This window comes from Ips typographus, linkage group LG3, assembly GCF_016097725.1.
Source record: "Ips typographus isolate SLU linkage group LG3, UJ_Ityp_2.0, whole genome shotgun sequence".
NCBI lineage: Eukaryota > Metazoa > Arthropoda > Insecta > Coleoptera > Curculionidae > Ips > Ips typographus.
Genome location: NC_138424.1, coordinates 125,672 through 145,216, shown reverse-complemented (window position 1 = coordinate 145,216; position 19,545 = coordinate 125,672). Strand labels below are relative to the sequence as shown.

Sequence of the window (19,545 nt, the reverse complement as noted above, 5' to 3'; positions counted from 1 at the left end):
TTTATTTTAAGACAAACACTCTCCCAAGCAGTCGTCCTGAGAGTGTGTTGCTGAAGTCAAAAATATCTAATGAATATCCCAAATCGTAGCCGAGCAACCAGCATATTTTACACTACAAGTAGTAAGATTTCCCTGCTAATTTAAAGACCATTTAAGGAAGCAGCTTTTTTACAGCTTTCCTTTTCTTAGAATTAGTTGGTCAAAATGTCCACCCATTGGCATTTGTGAGGTCCAACATCCTATCCCAAGACCCTATATACACAAAGCCTGTTACAACTTTAACTGTGTAGCAGCGCATTCAGATATTTTTTGCGACAGTCTCTCGTCTTTGTTGCACAGGTTTCGCTCGTTCTATGGCTTTCCCCCCTAAATCCTATTGTCCACTAGCACATCCCTTTGCACCTACATCCCCCTACCTTTTTGTGATTGTATTGTACTGCATTCTTCTTCGTCTATTCTTAGTTTTTAGTTATTCATTTTTTAATTTACTTTCGGTTACGTACAGTATCTTTCAATTTTCTGTAACTGGGCCTCGGCCTGTTTGAAAAAAACAGCTTTATTATTATTATTATTATAATTACTAGCCAAAATCAGGAACATTCCATACAGTTTTCCCATTGTCAAATTTATCTATGACTCGTTGAACATTTAATTATAGAGTTCCTTGGGTGATTAAATAAAAATCTAATATATTTAATATACATTTATTCATTACATAATTATTGTGATTTACATCTAGTAAGACAATGATTATTTGATTCTGATTCCTTACAATTTAAACACACAAAAAAGCAGTTCCTCGTTATTGTACATAAAAATTAAAATAGGTTACTACAAGTATAGTACCGGCCGTGACCAAAACTCAGCACATCTTGATATTCTGACATCACTTACCCTTGCAATGGAATGTCCTTGAACATGCAACAAGAAATAGAAGTGCGTTTTTGTACTGCCTCTGAGTACCTACATATAAACAGAAACGAACCTGGACGTAACAATCTAATTGGTCAAAATAGATTTAAAGCTTCTGACATAATAGTAACAACAATAATTAAAGCGTCGCAAATTAAAAAACTTTTATTTCTGGTACATTTTGACGTCCAGGTCTAACAACTGAAGTTTTTGTAAAATCACAGCAGTCTACTTTTAACAACAACATGTCTTTAATAAAAACAAATCGGACAATATCTATAAATCATTTGTCTTTATTGTACCTATCCGCAATATAAGCTGTATTTGCGGTAGAAATCCTGAACTGATATACTTCGAAACATTATCAGAATTTGCGGATCATAAACTGAAAATACACCGCGAATATAGCCATAGAAAAATGTATTCACATATCATATCTTTCTATCGCGCAAACTCCTAGTCTCTCTTCAATTTCATTTTATACCCAAAAATAAAACTAAATTTTGTCATAACCTTATTTTATTGGTAATATTAATATATGACTTAATTTCTGTTAAGTACCCATAGATTAATTATTTCACTACGATTACAAAAAATAAACCTACCGAATTGCAAAATGTATGTACAAAAACTGTTGTTCTTTTTTTTCCACTTGACTTAAAAAGGAAATTCTTCAAACCAAAAATGAGGAATTGTGCGAGTAAAGAAGGCAGCTAACATCGACGCTCTACTATTTTTAAAATATATATATGTTGGGTTAATTTCTTCTTATGGTTGTGGTAAGTCAACAATAAATGGTCTAGTAATCAGTGTAAGTCATTTATTGCTTACTTTACGATCACCTCTGCGATGGTAATAATTCCAAACTACCCAATAGAATGACTCCTTCTACCTTGAGTCGCTCTTTTTGAAAAATGGACAATAGTGAAATAGAGTAGGTAGGTAACAACCTAGCGTAAAGGCTCCTTAAGTTAGAATAAATGTTAGTGAGAATAAGCCGTAATTACTTCCGGAGTCTGCGATTAAGGCCAGTTTTTCAACTTTTTTTTATATGATTTTCAAAAGAAGAACATCAACATCATTACAGGAGATGGCTCACGACAAAACACATCGATCGATAAACAAAAAACTGAAATATGAAAATTATTCGGGCTTAACAGTTAATTTTTATAGAAAAATTAAAATTTTACAGGAACGGCTCAAGATTGGTACAGGAGAGTTGCTCAGAATGGTCTGCAGAATATAAGTAGTAATATTAGGTTTTCCATTTGAAATAACAAAATTATAGTACCAAGAAAGAAACCCTGATAATATTTCAGTTGGACGCACATGCCGACAATAATACGGTGCTAAATTTTCAAAACTTTCTTATGTATACTAATCGATGTATTTTCTCATTGGACAATGTCTATAAAGCGAGTTTACTTTATTGTGTTACATTTTCTAATAACTTTAGAAACAAGTGCATGATGATTGCATTCAAATATCTTTTACCTAATGTTAAAAGAAAAATTGATGCATCATCAGTAGAAATGCATTTTATTAAAAGTCTAATAAAAGACAAAATGATTAAAAAGTCAAGAATAAGCAAGCAGCTTTAGCATGTTAACTCTGATGGGGTTAGCAGGAATTACGGCTTACTCGAACGGGATACGTGCACCTTTATTCCGAAAATATTCGGTTAAGAACAATTATTACACGAAAAAACAACAGCCGCTAGTGTATGCACACACACGTAAAAAAGTTGATATGGCTTAAATTTTATTAAATTGCAGTGACATTCAAAACGACATCAGTGATAGGGAGGAAACGAATGGCTTAAAATTGCCCTAATTAAGTACATAAACCGACAAGCTTTAATTGCTTTTTCCCGTCAACTTAATCACACATTATTTTGTTAATCATTAACTAAAGTACAAAGTTTAGTTGCCCTAATAAAGTAACCTAAAAATACGTAATATGTATATAAAAAAAACCGCAGATAAAAAGTTAGTTAAATAACTAAGAAAAAATAATTAAGTCATTGAATAAAACACTGTGTAAAAAGGAGAATACATTTTACACTTTACTGTATACTAAATATTATCTAACATTAATTTTATGGACGATTATTGTTGATATCAATTTAATTGGAGGCTGTAAAAACACTGTCGCTACTTTTTGGCGCAGATGCGAAGCTCAATACATGCTTTTTACTTGGCGTTCGTACACAGTGTTTTCAAGCGATCAAATTTGGGATTGTTGTTAGTGCCGCACTAGCTGAACCTATGGCACCACTGACATTTATTTTTTTATCAATTAAACTTACTTTTCTGTCTAGCAAAGGCAAGAATGCATAGAACTCGGATGAGAAAGTAAGTCACAAATAACTTTCGAAACACCATCCTAACTTAACAAAACAGTACAAACGTAACATCAAACCATCAGTGAACAATTTGAAAACAAATTTCCCAAAAATTATTGCAACGTTGTCATCGTCTGCATAAATTTTTACGGTTTTGCATCCTTCGTGAAGATAAAAAATGGGATATTCGAGATATTCGCGTGACAAGTAATATTTATAGCATTTTTGCTGCTCAGGCGATCATTATCCATATTCTCATCCTTGTCTAATTCTAGCCGTTTGCGCTTTGGGAACGGTTTACATCGTGCTATTGTCCCATTCCAACTGTGACACATTCTGATAGTCTCTCTTACGTCTGGTCGATGTTGGAATGTCATCTTCTTCCTGTAAAAAATAAAATAAAATATAGAATAAAATTAAAAAACTTCTTGAATTTCCACGCAGTGCATTTGGTTGCTGAGATTATTTTAGAACATTCTTTCTTAAGTCATTTCATGGGTGGTTTTTCAATTTTTGGTCTACAAAAGGAATTACGGAGTTTTTCCGAAAAGAAGCTGTGTTTTATGGGTACGTCTACAACAGAAATGCTTTTATTAATCAATAGCCTATGCCCCTAGTTTAATTTTTAATAAAAATTTAAATATCAATATTTCTATTAAAACTATCCTTGCAGTACAGGGTAACGAATAAAAACGTGTAAACTTTTTCCATTTTGAACAACACTAAACTATTCAGTTAAGAATATAAATCGAATCTTGTTACAACAAGATTATTATATTTTTAGTTTTGATACTTATTATTCCTTGTCAGGACATCTTATACTATAGGTATGATATCAAAAATTAGCTACTGACCTCATCGGATGAGTCGGCCCTAATGCGGCAAGGTCCATCGCTTGGTCCATCTTCATCCGACGAAGTCTCCGAATCGGACTGCTCAGATTCTGAATAATCCCCCGCGGTACAACCGGGTCGGTCTAGTTTACGTTCAGCGTTCTGTAACGTATCCAAGGTTAATTTTTAGGTAGCACTACGAATGGATTTAACTTCTAAACTTACTTCCATTGGGTTTACTGTTATAGTCAAGGCGGAATCGTCCCAAGTCATTTCGCCATCTTGTGCTTCTTCGCTTGAAGATTTCTGAGAAGCAGCTCTAATCCTAAGGAAGCAATACAAGGTGTCATAAATGTATCACACATGTATGCACATTTTTATGATTGAAAGTTGAGTGTGTAATAAAAGTAGGTAAGTACCCAATGTTACAAACAATAGTAAAAATACTAATAATAGTAGTATCGCGAAGGAAAAAATGAACATAAACAAGAACATTAAAAATGAACACCTAAGAAAAACTTTACAAAAGAATGGGGCAATCTTTTAACAACGTATTCTAGTGTATCCTTGTTACAATTTCATCATAACTTGGCCGCGGACGTAATCTTCTGTTCAGCACTTGATACGTAAATATCTATTACTTCCACACCAAACTTTATCAAAATATGTGCAGAACTTTAAACATCATCATTCATCAAAATGTGCATTTTTAATATTCAACTTATTTGTAGACCCCGTAAAGTTTTATAAAATGTGTAGTAACTTTTGAGGACTTATATCAGACACAAAATTAAATTGAAAAATTCCTTTATCCTTGACATTTTACTAATTCACCACTATATCAAATCTGAACAATTATTATTACAATAAAAGTAGTTACCTGATCACTCCCAACACGATCATAAAGAGCAAAAATCCGACACAAACTACCACGATAATAGTGACGGCATGAGATCCACCGGACGCCATTAAATTGAGATGGCTGGCCTGGCCGTAATCGTGCGATATCACTGAAGCAGGCCTAACTTCGACATTGTGTTTGTTCACTTTAGCATGGGCAACAATCGATTCTTTTGGTTGAGGATGAATCACTGTAAGCTGCAAATTTAAATTATTATTAATTTAAAATGCTGAATTCAATAAAAATATAAAGTTTTACCGTCTGGACATATTCGTTACTAGTAAACCGCCCATTCAACTCAGAACAAGTCAATTTGAAGACCCGGTTTAAGTAGTACGCCGGCTTTCTATTAGTGTACATTAGTTGTCTAAGAACCTGCTGGTAATTGAAAACCATGTCGGAGCCACTGATTGTAACACCGTCCTTGGAAACTCGCGCCGCCATTCCAAGATGTTTCAGCATCTCTTCAGGCACCGACAAATTCTCATGGTCTGGATTCAAGTTGGGGTAAATGCTCAGCTGGCATTTATCCAATTTCTGCTCGCCAGTAATATGAATGTCGGCTAAAACGCGAACACCCATTCGGAAATCTTCGTATTTTCTTGCCATGTTTCCGGTGCCGTTTAAGTTAATGCTCGGAGTTTGAGGCCGCAGAACCATTACGTAGGTATGAGCATCGGGAACCTATCATAGAAACAATACGTTGATTAGATTGAACTAAACATAAAGTCGGCACATATCATGAGTGAAAACACGTGACCTGTTCACTTTGCTTTGACAGCAACAATGTTGCCACTAGACAAGTTGATGCGCATTATCGCATAATAAAATAACGCAAAACGTTAGTTTCCTATTTTTTCATTATGTGGATTAAATGTCATTAAACTTAACAAAAAAACTGCAGTTTTTGGCTATACCAGCAAGATCGGATGAGATCACTATAATTGTATCTATCTTTGTTGAACTTCCTTAGTAAAGATGGAACTGGTCACGTCTTTTCACTCATAAAAAATCCCGATTAATACTATGTAAAGCAAACCTTGATAATCTTATCATTAGTGCAAACAACGTTAGTTGAGAGTCTCAGGTTACGTCTTCCAGGAGTAGGAAACTCTCTAGTGTTAGCATAGCCGATTTTGCGGACTAGAATCTCCAAGTTAGTTCGGTTGTCGCCTTCTACAGTTACTTCGGTCAAGTCAGAATTGGTCAACAATTCCATGCCTGGCTGTAGTAACTCCATGCTGGGAACTTGTAGGCTCTCTTTGCATTGGTGAAGACAGCTAAGCACCTCTGGTTTCTCATTTTCTCCAACTAGTACGCTCAAACCAGCCAAGTAGCCTTTCAGGTGATGTTTCATTTTGCTATCTGAACCCTATAACAACCACAAATTATTAAAATGGTAAATTATTGTTTATTAAATTAAATAGTCAAAATGGTTTAGAGCTATTTAGAATTCAAAGCGGCTAATATCTTACCTGCCAACAAGCTCCTACTGTCAAGGTAGTGTTAATTCCTTTAGTGGAGTGTAACGGCCAATCATCGATCACTTCTGGGTTTTTCTTTTCAGCCCTAAACAGTTGCCCGTCGACGTAAAGTTCCACGTCCGGGAAGCGAACATTAATAGCATAGTGATGCCATTGGTCGTCGCATACCTACAAAACATTTGTTTGATTATATCTTGATAACCAATACTGGGGTAAATGCTTTGTATGTTTCTATTTGATACAAAAGTATGTAATGAACGAAATTAAAATCAACATTTCGTTCGTTATCAAGCTAACAGCATTGTCTAAAATCGCTCAAAAACTCTATTTTCAGTTGAAATATAATAGAGACGAAACATGGCTTAATTGCGACTGACAAACGGCAACCGCCTAAGTTTTATTAAATTTTCAACCGCACCAGAACGAGATTAAAGACCCATTCATCTCTCCAAAACTATAGTCAATTTTTAACTGTTAATCGACCGAGCTTTCAAGCTCTGCGAACACGAACAGTTTTGCATTTTCCAGTCGAAAACTTTTCTTATTAAATATATAGAACCAACAACTTTGCGATTATCTGACATTTGGTTGCATTATGCACTCGCAATTATTAATTACAAACTCACCTGCCCTATTTTCCAACGCCACTCGGCTGGCCTAAATATATTCAAATCCTCTTCGGAGAAGTCGCGTCTCAGTAGCAAAATTAGACGGCAGTTGCGTACAAATAACGCATAATGGTGCCGGTTCATTTCTGAAATTATTTATTCAGGCATTAAAAACACTAATATACTAGTAATAACGTTGATAAGCTTTAAATGTTGTACAGTGTGTCCCAAATTGCTTCTACATGTATTGGAATCTCGAAAAAGGTAAGAGCTACAGAGTAGGTTAAATGGGGAAAGTTTTACAGAATTTTATGTGAAACTTATTTTCCGGTTTTCCGGAAAATTGGGAAAACGTCAGAGGCTGCATTTTAAACACTCTTTAACAAAGCCAAAGAGAGTTTTGAAACTAAGCCATTATTAAGGCACTTATTAAGAAGACCAATATCGATAGATTTTTTCTAATTACGTCATCATATTCTACGTAAAAAAGTGCCTTAATAACATCTTAGTTTGAAAACTCTCTTTGGCTTTGTTAAAGAGTGTTTAAAATGCAGTCTCTGACGTTTTGCCAATTTTCCGGAAAACGGAGAAAGATTGATAATTTGGAAACCGGAAATAAGTTTCACATAACATTCTCTAAAACTTTCCCCATTTAACCGACTCTGTAGCTCTTACGGTTACAGAGATTCCAATACATATAGAGCCAATTTGAGACACACTGTATAGGTAAAAAAACTTGTTAAGCAAAAACATCGTTAACCTGGAACAGCACACAACATTAAAAAATCATTAAGCCTTTTCCGATTTCCTTTGGAGCGAATCCCTTAGGGGTGCCATTTGCATCAAGAGCGGCGGCAAAACAACCCAGGGGGCTGTGTTTAGGTCGGGTAATTGTTCCCCGATATTTTACATGGAAGCTGAAGGTCGTTATCTCTGTTCGATGAAAACTGTTGTTTAGGAGCCTTTCGTATATCTTGATTGACCTATAAGGCGCTAGCGGTTTAGGGCATTAACATCCTAGCGGCTGAATCTTTTTGGGCGCTTGCCAGCTGAAATAATGAACTTTTAATCCGGAAAGAAACCGTATGAAACTGAATGCAATTTTCCGTGTGCCAGTTAACCGAAAATCACCAAGTAGCTTTACATTACTTGATATAATGTTATGGACAATTATGTCAACAGAAACAAAAAATAAATAGTGAACATTTATCTGTCAATGCTATTTCTAAAAACGTTCATAAAGGCGTCCTCATTGCTGAATGGAAAGAAACTACTCAGGATACCGATAATCCAGTTTAAAAGTTTAAACATCATATCGAGTCTTCAATAACAAAGTTTAGATCTATCTAAACTTCTTTGAAGTCTATGCCTGTTAATAAACCGAAGACGTAAAGACACCATACTTGAAAACAAAATTTCCGCTTGAAAAAAACGTTCATCTAATTCAGCAATTATTTACTGCTTCTGGCATTGAAAAGTATACCTTTACCGGTATGGAACTGTAAACTGTAAAGCATCATAAATTCCGTGTAGTTTACTATAGCGAGATGTTTGGATTGCATTTCAATGTCTCCAAGACCAAATTATTGGTCTTTTCTAAGACTCCAATAAATGCACACCTTGCCCCCCGTTTTTCTTTGTTGCCTTAAAACTGATTTATATACGTTTGTTATTCATATTTGTTACGTTAGTGTTACAGCTTTTCAATCAAATTTGTAAAAAACCGAAGCATGCATAAAGTTAATATTAGAGACTAAATAAAAGTCCACGATTTAATTAAAACTCATACAGACAAAACAAAATCCATTCTAAAGTTAATACTTTTCGCAGTCAACACCAAATCTTACCAAAAGTTCGGTGAAAAGGCGGACCTGTACAAAGAAAAACATACAGCAAAAATTAAATTCTACAATAAAATATACTTTTGTTCTAGAATTTACTTTTACCGAAAACAAATAAGAACAGCCATAGGTGATTAACATTAAAAAAATCATCCTCTTTTTATTATTTTCCTGTACGGTTTATTTTACTGCAAAACTTTCAACATAAAAGTTTTAAAACTTATCTGTATATCGAAACAATGTACTTTTTACATTTTAGGTTTAAACTTAAATGCAAAACGTTGAAACACATACATTTTGCCACTAGTGTCATACTCACCCTGTACATAATTTTTTACATAGAATTTTTTGCTCTACACCACTGAAAAGAGAAATTCAAGACGTTTTTTTTGAGTGGTTAAACCTCCCTGAACTCCCAAAAATAACCAAGGTACAGGCTGTTAAAGTGCATCTAAGTAGTTTTTCGAAAATATCTCAAAAACGATTAGATTTATAAAAAAAACACTGCAGAAACTCCAAAATGTTTCTCCAAATCATTTCAGGACAGTCTAAAAGTTTCCGTATGCTTTTAGAGCAGTTTAAAAGATTCCAAAAGTTTCTAGAACCTTCTACAAGGTTTCAAATGCCTTAAAAGCAGTCCAGAACCTTCAATGCTCCTAAAGTAATCTAAAAAGAATTCAAAACACTACAGAAACTCCACCAAAATGCTTCTAAAGCCGTCGGAAGCTTTTCAAAACGGTCTAAAAGCTTCCAAAAGAATTTATTACGATTTTAGTGCTTTTTAATCCCGACTCTAGTTATAGACTTCTCTTCATTAACTGAAAAATACTACAGTTGATAGCTCAACTACACTACTTTTAACTGAACTTTCAAAAATATGTAAAACTTAGAGAGCCGTAAAATCAATTTGCTTCTCACAAAATTTTTTTTTTATGCTCATTCAGTCCGAATTTTAATATCTCAATAATTGTTTGATTCTATTTTGGTATAATTTCTTGCTGAGTACCTAACATGATTTTCATAACTAAATATACCGCCAAGCAAAAAACTTGGTTGTAATGATAACGTAAAGCTAACAGATTTAGAAAATAAACAAGTTCAGACTTTATTTATATGGCTGATTAATTCACTGTAAGGCGCTGACTTATTTGAGCAAATAATTTATTTGAAGCGCCACATACTGCGGCGAGTGTACCGAACTGTTAAGTACCGGCGGATTTTATTATATTTATTTAGTCATTGAAGGAGAGCTGCTTTGCAGAAAGTTTATCTTTTCATGAATAAAATTGACAAAAAACATATTCGTACGGAAATAAAATTGAACTTACTGTGGTCATCGGCCGAACACAAAATATGTTCTTTGGTATGTTTGTCCTGGCCATTGTGTTCTCCATGTCTCATCCATGTGGCAATTGTGAAAGTGGATGGTACATTGTGATCGAGAACGGAGTTTGGAATTGACACAGCAGTGCTACTGCCGTCAAATTCGAACATTTGATCCGATTCATGACCTGAAATCAGATTTGAACAGTAAAGAAACTAAATTAGATTTCCAATAAACGATCTTAGCAATATTAAATCTTGGAAAATTTACATACTCAGGTGGAAAGTGTTTGATTTCTGTCGAGAAATTAGGTAATTCTCGAGGGATCTCGAGACTGAAATTAAACTTTCCGCCGTGGTTTGTATACTATTTTACTTTCAAGCATTTATCAAAATCTTAATCAATCTCACCCGGGTGGAAAGTAAGAGCAGGTAATTTTTATTTTTCCACCTGGTTTACACATAAGAAATAACGTTTATTGTACATACATGGTTGAAAATAAAATCGATGGGATAATGATTTAAAGATGTAAACAGAAATTTGTAGTTTTCAGTTCTTATTAATTGTTTCTAAATATTTAAAACAAACCGAACATACCTTCATCAGAAATTAAAGGCTTGGTCCATTCCGCACCGGCACCTGGGGAAGGCAAAAGATCAATAGCCGAAGGTGAGGCTCCGCACAACTTTCTTTGGGATTGGACTGAGTAGGTGTCTCTATCACATCCTTTACCAATGTGCCTATAAAATATTTTTTTTTAGTTGAAGGTGATGTTCCTCTGAAGTAATGGAGATCGTGAAGGATTATGCGCTAGAAATTAAACGTGGTGAGAAAGTGTCGCTCAGAGATCAAATTAATGTATGCTAAAATAGAATTATTATGTATTGTAGGAATAGAAATTTTACAAAAAATATTATTGGACCAAATTGGAGAACATTTAAAAACTTGCAGGGTCATTTCTGCCTTGCAAATATGATGCAAACCAATTGGTTTTAAATGCAAATGGATCAGTAAATATAAATAGCCACAGAAAACTATCTCCGATTGGAAAATCAGTCAGAAATCTTAGTAAAAGTCAACAATTTTGTTAATTACTAAGCTGTGATTTATGTTGATATGTAGTTTTCCATTTTGAGTGTGAATGAATGATGAGTGAACCTACTTCTTGATCAATGATATTCAAGTTTAGGTATATCTGAACGCACCATTTTTTCACAGCATTTACAGGTTAAAATTTGTGATCTAATTCAAGACATGCGTGTTTTTTCACCTGCTTGACGTCATTTTAGATGGGTAAAATTTTGACTATAGGCATAGTATAGATTTGGCCGTTGTTTAACCCTGACTCACCCTGTATAATAGGTCAAAAATACGAAAACCCAAACCAACCAACCAACAAAACCAACTTAATTATTTAAAATGCAAAGATTTTAGATAATAGCTAATCCGAATAACACTATGTGTACTATTTTTTTTCGAAAATATTTAAAAAAAGTTATAAGCGCGCCACTGGTATACGCAAGAAAATTGTTGTTTCTTGGAAAATTTCCTTTCCACGTAGCTACTGAGACCTACAAAATTTTGATTAATTACTTTAAGTGATTTGGCCAAAATCAATAAATTTTTGTTTTTTCAGTAAAACTTTGACCCTGTATCTTCGTTATTGTTCATATTTCGAAAAAGCGTCAAACGACTTATTTTTTGAAGCCCTATTAGCAGGTGAAAGGAAAGCCCCAACTTTAGAATCACCCTGTATAATGACTAGAAGAATACGCGGTCAACAATTTTAGAACACCTCCTATAAACAACAATAACATTAAATGATGATCAGATTGGAGAAGTTTCTTTTACCTGGTGGCTAAATCCACTCTGGCACTCAACTCCTTAATACTGCAAGGAACGTCACACAATTCCAAATTGGCGTTAGGGAACAATTCCTGTTTGCCAGTCATAGGAGCGTAATCTACCCTTTCAGGCAAGCCGCGCCATCCTAGTCTGCATACACGATTCACCTTGATGGTGACTAGAGCTGGAAAAGATTGGCGCATTCCACAATCATACGCAATGACGCTTAAAATGTGGTTGTGAGAACGTTCGTAGTCCAAAGGCTCCGTGTTCCTGTTTGCAGAAGTAAATATGAGTTTTGTTAAAAACAAAATCAATCAATAGCTAGCTATACCTGATGACACCGTCCATATCGATAACAAAAGGTTGGTCAGAAGTAAGAATTTCGTATTTGCAGACATCACCAAATTTAGGGGTGCAGTCGCGATCTGTAGCCTCAACTCGTACAATCTCAGGGTAGATTCTTCCCTCATCCACTTGCTGCACATAACTCGGCTCAGTAAAGGTTGGGGCATACTCGTTCACGTCCGATACTGTTATGTGAACAGTGGCGCTGCAAAAAAAGTATTAAATTAACAATCAGTTTCTTATATAACCACACAGTTTCTTGGAAGATTCGAAAACTGTAACAATTTCGATATTTATTGCGGTTTCATGCTCAACGACAAACACCGTTTCCTTCAAATATACGGGTCACTGTTTTTAAGAAAAAGCAACCTTGAAATAGGTAGTTCAAAGCTACTCCAAGGAAATTTACGTTTAAAAAACCAAACTTTTATTTAATATATAGGGTGTTGCAATAAGACGTGCACCTGGCTAGTGGTATTAGTTTATTTTAACTAAATGTGGATACAGTCTCTACCATCCGCCATTCTTTAGGCATTACTTTGAAAGCCAACTAGACTACTCACAGCATCTCATTATGTTATTATAGTTCTGTCTTGCAATAGGAAGGAGTTTAGCACCAAATTTATTTTTGGTTGAAACTTCTCAAAACCTCTTAAAAGTGTTTTAAACAAGTCAGACCAGTGTCCTGTCTTTACAAGTGTCCTAACCCTTACAAAAATCGGTTATAATGGCCAGACACGTCTCCAAATACTATTAAAAACCTCCGTACCCCTACGAATATCCTAAAAAGTTAGGTCTTCCCTATATGTTAAAAATTTGAGCTACTTCAAAGCTTTTCTTCTTATAATTAATGTTTCCTGGTGTGGGCTTGTGCCCTCTGACACCATTTAGTATTGACAAACCATTTTCCCTGCAATAATAATTGAGAAACAAGCAAAGGGAGATAGGGTGATTAATTTTCAACCTAAAACAGAGAACACTACCAGCACTAAACGCGGCTGAACTGAAACGTGCCTCGTAACGTCACACGGCACTTAGACCAAAATTCGTTGTTTTTATTTGACGCACTTGGCCTGCGTTTAAACTTCAATTATTGATAAATTCGTTATGCTTTATCAAAAATACAAAAAAAACAATTTGCTGAACCGTTTTTTATATGTAATTAATCAATTTAACGAAGTAAAAAAAGTGTGCCGCCATCCTATTCGTAAATATAATTATCAAAATTTATGTTTCTACAAAGAGAGCGTTAAAAATAACATCTCAACAATCCGTCGATAGCTCAAATGACACTAGTCCACGTGATATTACTGTCACTTGCAAAATAATGATTATGTGTATTAGTAAGTATAACTAAACTACGCGAGAATTTCGATAATCTGTCAATTTTTTTTCTTTCTATACTCTGTTGCTTTATAATACGCGTATAAGTAAACTCTGCTCACAGAAATGGAAAAATAATATCATAGAGGAAATTTACGGAAAACATATTCTATCGACAAAGATGCTATATTTCAGACTATTTACGAGGAGAATCAATAAATCCTTATCGCTGTATCTTCGGGAAAGCTGGCGCTTTCCGCCGAACAGCGTTTCCCGATTTCCCTCCTGCTTGTCGCTTCTTTTTTTGACCCCGACTCCGAAAATACGAAAAGACACGATCGTTTATCATCATCCAGATTCCGAGTTTCTTGAAATACTTACTTACATCATTCCCGGCGAGCTGTTCCCGTTTAAACTGCTGTAATAATCGGCACCGTCCACCTGATCTATTTAGATCTCAGTAATATAATACGTACAGAACCGAGTCGGTTTGTTCCAGTTATGAATAACAACGGCAGACGTTGGCAATGAAAAATTCTTTACGACAGCGAGGAACTGAATAAAGGGAATTCGAGTAGATCATATTGGCCGGAAAGGTCCTTTTCGAGGTTGACATAAAAAATGGATGCAGCCAGCAAGGAGTTGGTATGGATTATATACATACATGGGTTCATTCAATTCACGTACATTTCAGAGAAAATTATTATTTAGTTACCCTTGACCTGCTATTGGAATTATTTCATCACTTAAAAACATTTGTTTTTCAGTAAAAATTAAATAATTAGCTGGTACAAGTAGCAACAAATTGAAAATTGAATAGAACTGTAGTGTAACTAATAACGCAATGGCTATGGAAATATTATTGGAATTTAGTTTTAATGGATAGAACGGTTTTTTTCATACGTAAAATGTGGTACAATCAAATTTATAATTTGTTTACCCATTTTACTACTTCCACAGACAAATTTGTGATAAATAAAAAAATGTCTGTAACACATTTGGAAGCTTCTATTTTATGTAACTCACGTTCTCCTCAAAATATGTTTATTACTTAAAGTTGAACTCTTCCGAGCAAAATATTAAACATTACATAAAAGTAAATTTTTTCTTCCTTTTCACAAATTTAAACTTTTTTTACCAAATTGACTCAACCAATAATCATAATAAATCTTGACTGGTCAAAGGCACACAAAACTGAAGTTAAGGCAAGGTAAATGTGATATTGACTTGACAGTAAAGAACAATCGTGTTACAGACAGTTTGTCAGAGTACAGAGTACAGTCTAAGTCTTTTAGGTGTGACGCAAATAAATCTTGTAGTAGTAAATTGCCAAACCGAAGATCCTGCAAGTCGTTTCTACGGCTAAATCGAGTTACAGGATTGTGAAAGTTGGCTTAATCGATACCGCCTAAGTAATTAACTTACGACAGTTCCCCGGGCAGAATTAAAAGCTTTCTTAGTATCCAAACTGAGCTGAGGAGAAACTTCCTTCATCGAAGGAAGGAAACATGTCACGCCGACGACGCCAACGGTGTCCTATATTTATGTCGCAGAATGAGCAATACTACTGTGACTCTCACTTTGGCAAATTTACAATAAGGTATGTTGCCAACTGTGCCAACATGAATCCTATCACTCTAATACATTTGTAATTACTAAACTGTTTTTTTTTTTACTTTGCTAACTCAACTTTTAATTAGATGGCCGTGATGTAAACCTAATTTATTACGTTCCACATTGGCATGTATGTAACGATTAAGTTTAAGATTTGTCTACTGCTACAGGGAAATTTGCTATTTTCTTAACAGAGAAAACGCATTAGTGAACAATTGCAGCTAGTTGAACGGATGAGACATTGACATGTGTATATGATGAACACTCTGTACTAAATGAGTACACGAGATTCGCACACGCATTTTATGATAAACTGGACACTCTGTACATTGACAGTTCAATAAATATTTACATGTTAGACCAAAATTAAATGCAAAACGGCGTGGATAGAGCAACAAATTCCCAGCGGAAAATATATACGAGCTTTGGGACGGAAATGTTTTGTTATCGTCTGCCGCGATATGTAAACGGGTCCGCTTTAACCAAAATCGTCCTGTTTTGTATTTGATTATCCCGCTGGCGCGTCCCTAGTCGGTAATAAATAATCCTGGACTATTTGCCGATTCGAAAAGTTACGGTCGCTGGCAGAAAAAGTTCCCATTGTTTACAATGAACCGTTAAAGCAAATTTAATTTACTTACAAACTGCCAGAATTCCTGACTATGTAATTGCACGATTACAAAAAGAAACCGGCGACAAGCTAATGAAATATAAAAACAGATTCGCAATTACAGTACTGCAAATGGATTGTAATACAGAATGATTGATTGCATTTACATAGGTATCACGGACACAAGTCGGATTACGTTCATGTCGAAATCTAGATATGCATTTAATTGAAAATGTTTCCTACTACACATATTATTTACTGCGCTAACTGAATGATAGTTATGAATTTGAACTTTAATTAAAAATCACGATGCACTTGCTTAGCCAATAGAAGAAAAATAAAAACAAGAAAATCGAGGAAAGTTTTAATATGGATTGTCAAAACAAACTTGGCCAACTTTGTCAAACTCAAAACCTGGCATGCTTTCTTATAAAAAAATAGAAATAGAAAGAATTAAGTCAGTTTCATAATAGTTATTTACATTAAGTACAACTCTTACAGTTTTTGAGATATTTAGATCAAACTTGGAACAAATCTACCTCTTTAGGTAGGTATGTCTACTAATGAAAAAAATTAGAAAAATTGAGTTATAATAAAATAAACATATTTCAAAAAGATTCATAACCACAGAAAAGTAACTTCCTGTAAATAAAAATAATGTCTAGGGATTAAGACCATCGAGTTTATACCAGAGATAGAGGTCTGTCTGACCTCTGCTATTGTCTGAGATTGTAAAGATATACAAAGGTTGCCAAATTGCAATTCCTGCAAATCACTGTCCATTATCAAGAATAGAAAAAAACTATTTTTGATTTACTTATTTTATACAATACGAACCGAGAAGGATATAGAATGGAACCTAACAAAGACAATATCACAGAGCCTCAAGAAATGTGTAAAAGCAAGGAAAAGAGACTGGGATAGTCATGTTGATAGTATGGCACCTGACACCTGACAGATTAGCTAAAGCTAATATCTGCAAAAATAATAAACATTACAGAAAAATACAAACAGGAAGACCAAAGATAAGATGGAATAAGGACAACCTACTGATGACAACAACAACAACAACAGAAACAGAATGAGAGACAGACAACCAAAAGCAATCCTAGTCAGACGAAGAAGAAGTAACATTACCTACTGATCTTGACCTAAAATATGAAACAAAATACATCCCAACAAATGTAAACCAGTACAGAACTTTGCTTAGACGTATGTTTTATTACAGAAAACCACTTATTTACACATTTGGCAACGCAGCATAGCGTCATAGCTCTATTGTTTTTGACGCAATGCTGCAATTTGAAGAATCGAACATCTGATTGTCAAAGCTAAAGTTAGAAAAGCTAATAAATTGTCTAAAATGTTACTATTACGAAAAGTAGAACGTTACGTCACTGTTGTCAGTTTTGAAAAGTGCCACTTTATATGTCAAAATTAGAAAAAAACTTTATAGAGCCATTTGTGCGTAAATCATATTCCGATTAAGGTACGAGGTGAGCAATATTATTGTTCACTTTCGCTCTGGACCTTTGCATCGCTAACTGAGCCAATTTAAGATAAAATTTGGTGTTTTCTGGTTTCAAGTGTCTTTGCTTCGAGGAAGTTAGAGTGAAGGTCTTAACTATTATATAATTTTTATCAAAATGACCGAGTTAACCCTTTTTGGCCAAATTAAATCCTCGCTAAGTGCTATTAGCTCTAGTTTCTATAGTTCTGAAAGTAAAGATAGTACGCTAATTCACGTTTTAAAGCTAAATACTAGTGCACTATTCAGTGGTCTGTGTAAACAGAGTAATCATTATTACACGCATCATATTTAAAGCATACTGGTTTCTACATACTTTATACCACCTGTTTGTAGACAAGGAAGCATTTGAAAATAAACTTTGTAGTTTACTTATTCTGTAACAAAATTCTTAGTTCCCTTCCTTCAAATATTGTCACCAACATCAAAACAGGTCGTTCCATTTTCATGGTACCGTTTCTTCAAAAGAGGCTGTTTGGTTGATTACAATTTAATTGAAATTATACCCAGATCGGAGTGATTATCTTAATGTACTGTAGCATAAAATAAAGAAAATGTGCTCAAACTGAATTAATTTTTATTTAAAATAATATGCTATTTAGCTAAGCAGGTTAATAAGTATTTTCAAGTGTGAACTGAAAATATGCTTACAATTAAGAACTGGTGTATTTTGTAACCTTTCATTATATTCTAAATTTGAATTGGTAAATGTTTTGAAAGGGGATTGTACCACTTTGGTAACCCATTCAACAAGAGTTAAAATCACAAGAGGTTGTGTTAAACTGTTACACATAGTACACAAGTTCAATACACTTTTTGATTTAAATAAGCAGAAAATTAATAGAAGTTCAACGAAAATTTGATGATTTTCATTGGAAATACATATAGCATTTACTATAAAACAAACTGTAATATTGTTTTGGCAAATTGAAATTGCAGCCCCAAGCTTTGAGCCAACACTTATTATCCACACAGACTATAGTATGAAAAGAATACGCTGCATAAATATAAATGAGTAGAGAGTTCGTGTTCGCTGATTATTGCAAATGAATGCAATTTATAATGCTGACAGTTTGAAAACTCTGCGAATATCACTCGAAAAACAAAACCGATCATATTCATATAACAAACGAACTGGTATAACATTTAAATTGTGATAATAAAAGTATGTCGGCGTCGCTAATAGCGTAGGAACTCAGTATTTCAACGGTTTTAAAAAAGATTTTTCTTTTCAGATACTTGGACTAACGTTGTCAAACTACAATTCGTTAAAAAGGCTCATCCGCACAGCGGGCTCTTAATTTATTAACGTAAACTCGCCGAAAGGTCGTTTATCGCCAAAAGGCTTTCTTCTGAAATAAATTAGCGTAAAATTAAAATTCTCGGTACACTAACCAGCAAGAAAGAAAGCTTCATAAAAACTGATTTTTTCAGCCAGTCGTTCATGGAGCAATTATATTATTATTTCCGTGGTTACGGAGAGTTTTTATTTAAAAAACTGGAGATGCTTTATCCATTTCGGTATAATTTTAACGCTGAGTGGATTGAGATGAGATTGTTCACGCTCAGTCTGGATCATTAAATCAAAATATCAACAATAGGTCAAAACAACTTTTATCAAAGAAGAGAGTTCATCTCGTGTGCTGTTAGAGAACAATATAGGTACTCAGGCTTGGATTTTGCGTATTCCATTGTGTGACACTTTAATATAAATGCCACTTTTTAAGCTATTTTTTGTAAATAAGAAAAGTTGTATATACCATGTATATACCTATATGGATTTTAAGCAGAAAGTTGTGTCCGAAAATGCGTTGTTACCGACATACAGGGTAATCAAGTTGTAGATTTTTTAAAGGTTATAGTATAAGACATAAGGTGTCGATATGGTTTTTTTTGCACTTAGTGGATTTTAAAAGACTACTTTTGTTACTTTTCTGCCCTAGAGATTAAAGTACCTAGCGAGACATTTGCTATCAAAATAAACTAAAAATCGATTATTAACCCAAAACTCAGAATTTCAGACTTTTTGT

The 19,545-nt window shown here is 34.3% G+C and overlaps 1 protein-coding gene across 3 annotated transcripts in view; it reads right to left on the bottom strand.

Moving 5' to 3' along the window:
- Nucleotides 1-690: 690 nt before the first annotated feature.
- Cals (calsyntenin 1) overlaps nucleotides 691-19,545 on the bottom strand; it is a 71,518-nt gene continuing 52,663 nt past the window's right edge. For 2 of the 3 annotated variants that reach the window (XM_081974642.1, XM_081974645.1), the window contains 13 exons: nucleotides 12,427-12,645; nucleotides 12,099-12,365; nucleotides 10,845-10,987; nucleotides 10,252-10,434; nucleotides 8,930-8,953; nucleotides 7,101-7,228; nucleotides 6,466-6,642; nucleotides 6,030-6,362; nucleotides 5,249-5,674; nucleotides 4,970-5,187; nucleotides 4,315-4,414; nucleotides 4,111-4,251; nucleotides 691-3,640 (listed from right to left, as the gene is read on the bottom strand). In XM_081974642.1, the coding sequence (XP_081830768.1) occupies nucleotides 3,554-3,640; nucleotides 4,111-4,251; nucleotides 4,315-4,414; nucleotides 4,970-5,187; nucleotides 5,249-5,674; nucleotides 6,030-6,362; nucleotides 6,466-6,642; nucleotides 7,101-7,228; nucleotides 8,930-8,953; nucleotides 10,252-10,434; nucleotides 10,845-10,987; nucleotides 12,099-12,365; nucleotides 12,427-12,645 (2,446 nt within the window). In that variant the 3' untranslated portion in view covers nucleotides 691-3,553. The remainder of the gene's footprint in view (nucleotides 3,641-4,110; nucleotides 4,252-4,314; nucleotides 4,415-4,969; nucleotides 5,188-5,248; nucleotides 5,675-6,029; nucleotides 6,363-6,465; nucleotides 6,643-7,100; nucleotides 7,229-8,929; nucleotides 8,954-10,251; nucleotides 10,435-10,844; nucleotides 10,988-12,098; nucleotides 12,366-12,426; nucleotides 12,646-19,545) is intronic. The other variant, XM_081974643.1, reaches the window with a different exon arrangement.